The sequence below is a fragment of the Cricetulus griseus genome, unplaced genomic scaffold, assembly GCF_003668045.3.
Source record: "Cricetulus griseus strain 17A/GY unplaced genomic scaffold, alternate assembly CriGri-PICRH-1.0 unplaced_scaffold_163, whole genome shotgun sequence".
Classification (NCBI taxonomy): Eukaryota; Metazoa; Chordata; class Mammalia; order Rodentia; family Cricetidae; genus Cricetulus; species Cricetulus griseus.
The window spans coordinates 36,093-44,206 of record NW_023276879.1 but is presented as its reverse complement, the minus strand read 5'-3'; the positions used below and the strand labels follow the sequence as shown (position 1 = coordinate 44,206).

Here is an 8,114-nt window from a genome sequence, read left to right as displayed (position 1 = left end):
GATCTTGCAGACAGTGGTGGGATGAAACCCATGATGGTAGTTGCAGTTCCGACTCTGCACAAAGATGCTGCTGTCACTCAGGCATTCGACATACACTTCTCCTCCAACATAGTACAGATGGACGCCTGTGAGACGATATACCATGTCAGTCATAGGCTCAAAGGCACCCGGGCAGAGTCAAATTTGACCACTCACATAGCCATTATGACAGACATCTAGCTAACTATGTTATGATTGTGATAACCTTTGTGTTCAGAAACTAACAAAGCTGTACCAGGTGCAGCTCATCACAGATTTGGAGGCAGCCCGTTTGCCTCAGTGAGGATAGATATCTGGAGCAATGATCTGGACACTAGATGTGCTTATTGCTACTTTGTATCTTTGCCTTCTCAGCAGACAAGGTAGAAACTACATTCATATTCAGAGGGTATATAGATAGGCTCCCATACAGACACAAGAGCACAAGAGCATATAAACACACGTCATGTCATTAAATTATGATTCTACACTGACACTTCCAAGGAATGCCACACCCCTTCTTGATTGCCTGTTCCTTACTCCACAGGGAAAGCTAAGCTCTGAGCACTACCCACACATGTGCTCATTGACTTAATCATATAATAAATACATATAAATGTTATAGAACTGCTTTAATCTAACACTAGTGAATAGTTAAGTCCCCTATGAAGGATATGTGGGATGTTGAGATGGTTCAGTGGGTAGTGGTGCTTGCCACCAAGCCTGATGACTTGAGTTTGATTCCTAGTATCCACATGGAAGAAGGAGAGAACTGACTTCCACAAGCTGTCCTCTGACCAAGGTACTTACACACACATACACGCATGCACACACAAACATTGAATAAATATATGTAAGAATTGTTTTAAAAGATATTTCACTTCTAACAAAATGTAGAACAGCGTAGTGCACCACAATAACCCAGCAATGTCAGCTGGCACCTATCAACAGCATGGGAGAGGGAAAACCACTAAGATCAATGATTGGAACAATTTCTAGATAATATGAATTAGAAAGATACTTCAAACAGCAGCATCTGAACATTTGGCATTTGCCACAAGAATGATGGGGTCACTTCTAGAGGAAGAAAAGATGAACGTTTGCAGGATGAGTAAAGGGACACGCACCTTTTCCAATATGTCGCCTGGTGTTTTCTATTGTGGAGTTCCAGTTAATGTTGGAGAGCAGCCCAAGGCAGAAGCGGTTTTTATTGTTGGAAGGATCAGTGTAACCATCCACCAACACACTTGTGGAGGAGGCCTGGAACGCTTCACCCACACGGTTGTTGAGCTCATAGTACACAATAGAGCACCAGTGCATTGGTTCCTCATAAACAACAGCTTGAACATCTGCAAGAAGGAAAGAAATTTGCTCACAGTTACACCTGGAGCACCCCAACCAGAAACCGCATTGTAAAACTGGCTGAGCACGGTGGAACGAAGACAGGGGGTAAAATCTTTTCCTTTAAATTTTTTGGTGATGAAGTTAGGGACAATCACAGAAAGAAGGAAACAAACACCATTGCTTGTTTCAGATAAGGCCATAAAACAGATGTGGCATATGTGTGTCTTTTCTGACACCACAGCAACAGTTGGGAGACCAGCTGTATGGATTCTAGTGTGATCACCCATGGGAGTCTGCTTTGAACTACAGTGGATGGCCTGTTCCTCGAGGCCAACTTAAAGATATGTCTGACAACATGGATCTCAAGTTTTTCATTACTGAATACCTAAAAACACATGAGCATATAAATAACAGACATATTTGTTATGTAAAGCAGGACTCAATCATTTCCTCTGACTCTCTCTTTATGCACAGAGATCTTTAGCAAAGTCCTGTGTATATAGTCATGTGAAACAGCCATACAAACCCATATTTATAGGTAACAAATCATAAACAGATGCGTTTTAAACAGTTATTTGATATATGTGCATATATGTATATAAATGTATATATGATAATATGTATCACTTACTCATTTATTGAAGGTGAAAGGAAATTAGCATGCTAAGGACACAGATATGCTTGTTTATTTTTCCATAACTAATAAATCTTGGCTGATTATTCAACACTGGTTAACATACAGCATCTCTTCACAGATGACTGACAATTTTGTTTTCAAACCACCAATAATGGAAAGTCACTTCACCTAACTATGTATCACAAAATGGCAGAGCAATGCTTACGGCCGTTTCAGAGACCAGTGGGAATCTGAGACCTCCATATTCAATTCTGAGATCTCATATTGGACTGTGACAGAGTTTAAGTAAAAAGATGGGCTCTAGAGAATTCTTTCCATTACTCTTAAAACAACAACAAACCTGTTTTCCATGTTTCTCAAACAGCTACCTTTTTAAGGTCTAAATGAGTAAAAGTAACATTAGGACAGGACATACAGACAATACTCTGACAAGTCATTTTACCTCCTCTTTTGATCTCGGAGGGCAGTGCAGGTGCCATCATATTCGTGTCCATTGGCTGAGAGTTGTCCTGGGCCATGGGGTCTTCAGGAGGCAGGTAAGCAGGTGGAGGTATGTCAGCTACAAAGTTTGAAAGAAAAAAATTACATGCTTCAGGCACTCCTTTTACATATGGTGGGGAATGGGACATGTGGGGGTCAGAGCATAACTTGGATGAGTTAGGTCTCTCCACCATGTGGGTCTCACGATAGCAACAGGTGCCTGTGCCCACTGATCAGCCATCACTTTTTTGGTGGTGGTAGGGGAGCAAGGTCTTCCAAAGCTTGGGGCTCTACAGCAATCCAGGCTGCTGGGCCAGTGAGCCCCTGGGCTCTAGAAGTCCTTGCCTCCTTGTGCTGAGATCACTAATCACTCAAACCAAATCAAGCTCCTACTGAAAGATTGGCCTATACACTGGCACATGAAGATGGAGGGGTCAAGGTCAACGTTGGCTACATCAGGCCCCGCCTTACCCCCTCTCCCACCACCACCTCTTAAAGACTAGATGCTGAAGACACTAGCCTTTAGGTATAGATTCTGAAAACAATCACGTCCACAAACTTTGCTTCCAGTGACATTTAAGTGAGAAGAAGAAAAGGTAAGTCAGTCCCTGGAGTCCCATGCCTATCTAGGATCAGGTCACTTTAAATCCACCAAGAAGAGACTATGGATGTGCTCTTGTGCAGCAGACCCCAAGAACCCGGGGGTTTCGTTTTACTGGGGTAAGACTTCCTGACAGGACTTAGTAGGGGGAAGCTCTCCCAGGCCTGAGAGCAAACATATGGGCGGGAATTCACTCTCTGCTTGCTACAATCTACTAATTGAAACTTAGTTTCCCAGGACTTTAAGCAATCTGCTTTCTACCTTCACCCTAACCATTTAAGCAATGACTAAATTTAAAAATACCCAATAATATAACACTAGGCAATAAATCAGCTTATCTTAGCTGTCTTCCATTTCAGAATTTACATAGACCCTTCTGAGCAGTTTCCAGAAAATAATATGATTACTGAAACCAGACCACACACACACACACACACACACACACACACACACACACACACACACACACTAATGCAAACCTGGCATTTTCTTACTGTGAAACACAGGGCAATCCTTTCCTGACTTGAAAACCAAGCTCCTCATTGGCTTGTGAGCCCACCCAGCATGTACCGCAGAGACTTGAGAACAAAATTTTGCAGTAGGGATCCACGAAATTGCTTGGGCAAATACTTAGGGACAACTGTAGAACACAAATAACAAATTCTGTTTCTCCAGGGCTCCCTGGCGGCTCCTCCCTTCCCAGTCCCAGGCAGAATCTTAACACAGCTGCTAAAGAGCAGAGAGCCAACAGGACTTGGAACCTTCACAGTCAGTCCCTGCTCTCACTCTAACCTCTTGCTGTAGCTGTGAAGTTAACTCTGCTTGCTTCAAACCAGGAGCAAAGGCGGAGTGTCTTCTCAACAGAAACCAATGAACTTATACTATAGCAATCCTGGCAGCAGCAGGGGTCACAGGGGTCATTGTTGATGGTGGTCTAGCAGCCCCATCAGATCACAGCCCTTCCTCTTTCCTCCAAAGGGCCTGTGCTAATCTCTGACAGTCAAGGACAAGAAGGAAGTCTAGTGATAGCCTTTGATTCTTTTACTGGGGCTCCTCTAAGTTTGTCCCTGTTCAAAAGCCCTATAAAACAGACATTTTCACCACTAGCCCGTCCACCAGACTCAAAGGACTTGCCAGGAATGGATGGCTGGGAAACCACCAAATATTATTAGTTTGGCTATTAAAATAATTTATTCCCCATCGTCATCCCAAAGAGAAAAACATAAAACAAAATAAACAGGCTAAACACCTAAGTGCTTAAAAAGAAGAAAAAGGAAGCAATAAAGCATGGATCACGTTTTAATTTCTGAAGGTACAACATGGATGCTGAAGTAAAATTTAATGTAAAGCACCTTAAGTGGCTCTATAAACATCCTGTCCCATCATTTTCCCACACAAAAATATCCATACATTTCATGATGATCATTTATTCATTGTGTCCCTCTTGATGTCGACTGGCAAGAGCTCTGGCACTAATATTTGAGATGCCGACTGGCAAGAGCTCTGGCACTAATATTTGAGATGCTTGTTTACTAACCTGTAATCTGAAAAGTGTAACCCTCTAATTAGTCACTAATACACCATCCGTTATGACTAAAACAGGAAAATAACTGGTTTTTGTCTTTGCTAAGTTAAACAAGCAGATGTTCTCTATCACTTCTGTTGCATTTCCTTGCTGTTAAAAGCACATATTTCTTGGGATTACATCACTGGCTAAATGAATCTAATTAAATGGGGCGGGCGGATAACCCAGTAATTAGCTCTTCTGCGGCTACATTGGTAACAAGGGTTCTTCAATGTTGGAAAAGCTCGCGGACATTTTCCCCTTTCTTTTTATGGAGAAACGAGACTGGAACAATTGTGCCACTCAAAGAAGGATGCAGCAGTTTCAAAACTTAACAGGACTCAAACAAGCCATCCTCTTCTCCATCTGTATGTACAACTCCCCTCCCTACATTGATATTCTACAAGCACTGGTTCACTGGGATGTGCTCAGGGTTCCACCCACCGCACCCCCCCGCAGGCCACACCCACCCACCTCCCCAAGGCAGGCAGCGTCCCCGAATGCCCCCTCCTACCTGGCATCTGGAAAGGGCTCTCTGGGTCTGAGCTGGTGCAGGAGTGAGGGTAGGTGCTGCTGCTGCTGCTGCTGTTGCTGCCTGGGGAGTTGGGGTAGCTGTTGTTGGACGAGTGGGGAAACGGGTGGGTGCTGGGCTGCCTAAAGGAATCTGGAAACGTGGCATTCGGGGGCATGTGAGGCTCATTCTGTCCCAAGTTATGGAACTGTGCCAGAAGGCTGTGCTGAGGGTTGTACTCACTGTACCTGGGAACCAGCACGGGAGGAAGCACTGGGGACAGAAAGAAAACAGAGAGACAAATGAGAAAGGTTTAGTTTATATCCTCTCTTTCTTAAAAACAGGCAGTGGACACAAAAGCCTTTGCAAATTATTCCTTAGTCTTTACTTTTACATGACTTATATATTCCACAAAAATACAAAAGGCCTTTGGAGACCAACCTATTATTGGATGGTTGAGCTGGAAGTTTGCAGTCTACCCCTGGGGTCTGAAGTTCCTGTGAGAGAAAAGTCACCTGGCCATCCCAGGAGCAGGAACAGGGAGGGAGGCCACCCAAATCTGAAACCATCAAATTTGGAGACCCTCAGAAATCATCAGCTAAGTGAACCAATCCATCAACAAAACCATCCTGAATGACAGACACTGTGACAACTCAATGCTTCAATACAGAACCACTTGTCAACTGATCTGCCTGTCCAGATGTAGAACCAAGCTCTAGTGCAAACTATATAAATTCAGAATGTAGCGGTTGATATCCACGGGAGACTGTGGTTCCAGAGCTCCCTTGGAAGCCCTCATCTGCAGACACTCAGTCCCAAGTGTAACATGGCACAGTATCTAAATGGGGCCTCTATGTGTCTGCCCCACCCACACTTTAAATCAGATGTGAACCACCTGTGATGCCTAACATGATATAAATACTGTGAGATAGTCACTCCGCTGTTTAGAGAATAACAGGGGCTTCTGTCCTTTGCTAGCTGCTGCCACCGAGTCTAGGCATCCAAAGGAGTCAGTCATGTAGGCTGCATTGCTCCAGGTGCTGGATCAAGAGGAGTAAGCAAGCAGGAACATAGCACCTAGCCCAGTCACCTCTCAAGACCCTGAACTCCTTCCAGAACAATGGGCGGATTAACCCTGGGACTATGGGAGGGGCAGAGCTGTGGTGGTCATTAAGCTGGGGTCAGGCCAATGCAAGCCAACCTATACGAGGACCTCCAGCACTGGTGACCCTGGGCAGCATCAGGTACAAACACCTCTGATCCCTATATGGTGGCCATCATACCTAGTCAGAGGCTTGATGTGAAGAAAAGGAAGCAGGCCCTCCCACCAAGAGTTCCTGGGCTCTGAGCCCCAGAAAGAGTGAAGTCCATTGACTTTTTCAACCACCAAAACTGAAAGAGAAAGTATCAGAAAGGAAGAGTCGGCCTGCTCAGTAGAGACAGAGTTCTTTTTCTAACTATTTTCATCTGCAGATGCCTCTATGTATATCTGCAGAATCCATAGATTCGAGAGGCCGACTCCAGACTTTACCATAGCCCAACCACACAGGTAAAGACTGAGATATCTTAAAGTAACAGCATCAGTTCCTCACACAGCAGAACATAGCCCACAGGGAACACACCACACCACAAGCACACTTCAATACAGATGACAAAGAGTGCTGTCGTGAAACATGAAGTAGAACTGGTCACAGCTGCCCCACAGTGCCCTTCCTTTAGTGCGCACGACAGGACCCTGTACTTTTGTTGTCCGCTGATGTACTGCACAGCTAAATTGCTAGAAAGACACACAGGACCAATGTGAACAATAGAAAGCAAATTCAGACACAAACCTTAATTTTCAGAACCTGATTCTAAACAAAATCACTTAGAAGGAAGGAAGCCTTTAACATGTATGAAATACTCCAGGACTGCTAAAATTTGGATTGGAATGTACCCCCAAATGTTCAGGTGCTGAAGGCTTGTCCCCGCAGCCTAGTGGGAAGTCTCCTAGACACTAGAGGGAACAGCAGGGATCCAGTTCCTTCCTCTTGTGACAAGAGCTCTGCTCTGCCACCATTCTACCCCAGGATGCTATAGTGCTACAGGACAGAAAGTCCTGGAGCCGATGGGACGAAGGGCTGATACTTTGAAAATCACGAAGTAAAGTAAACCTTCCTCTTAATAAAGTGATTATTACAGACACTCGTTAGAGTGAGCAAAAGCTGAGTAGATAGAGTTCCTGTGCTCTTTTGCACACGCATGTATGAATACACACAAAACTACCCCCAGATATTTTGGAATTACACCCCACAACAGAAAGGTGTTATTGTTCTGGTCTCAACAGGCTTCACGGGCACACACAGTCCACCCCACTCACCAGGGCTCTCCACGCGCTTATAGTGATAGGGGTTGATGCACACCTCCTTCTGCTTGGAACTGAAAGGAAACTCACAGCAATCCAAAGGCTTCAGTTCATGGTGGCTCTGGAGGTCTGGCCAGCGCCACACTCGGCAATAAATGACATGAGGCAATCCCTTCCGGTGGGACACCTGCAGCCTGCCATCCAGGGAGCAGGGAATGGTGACACAGTTACTTGGCTGTCCCGGGCAGCTCAGGGCCTTCTCCAACTCTTCCATGGCCCCTTTCTTTTTCTTCAATTTTTTCACCAACACGTCCACAGCTTTCTCTGCCCATTTTTCTTCTTCATCACCCTGTTTCCAACCTAGAAGTCTCTTCACAGCTGGACTTGTGAAGGAAAACAAGCTGGTCACATTCATAGTGACTGGTCTAATTCTTCAGGCTCCTCACAGGGTGAAGTGGTGATGTCTCGAAAGGGGAGAGGCCAGAAGAGAGTTCAGCTTATTTACATTGGTTCTCTTTAGTTTTTCCGTAGTTCTGAAAAGTAGAGAACGGCTCTTCCTCCTATTCCAAGAAGGGACCCAAAGTTAGCACCTGCAAAAGAAAGGATAGGAAACTG

The 8,114-nt window shown here is 44.7% G+C and overlaps 1 protein-coding gene across 1 annotated transcript; it reads right to left on the bottom strand.

The window, feature by feature from the left end:
* Window positions 1–7,914, bottom strand: LOC113839010 (mothers against decapentaplegic homolog 1-like; the record flags this gene model as incomplete). The annotated part of the gene is made up of 5 exons (XM_027434480.2): window positions 7,515–7,914; window positions 5,159–5,428; window positions 2,442–2,558; window positions 1,146–1,367; window positions 1–125 (listed from the first exon to the last, which is right to left on the bottom strand). Coding segments are annotated over exons 1-5 (1,134 nt in total), but the record flags the coding sequence as incomplete, so codon positions are not given.
* Window positions 7,915–8,114: the final 200 nt, after the last annotated feature.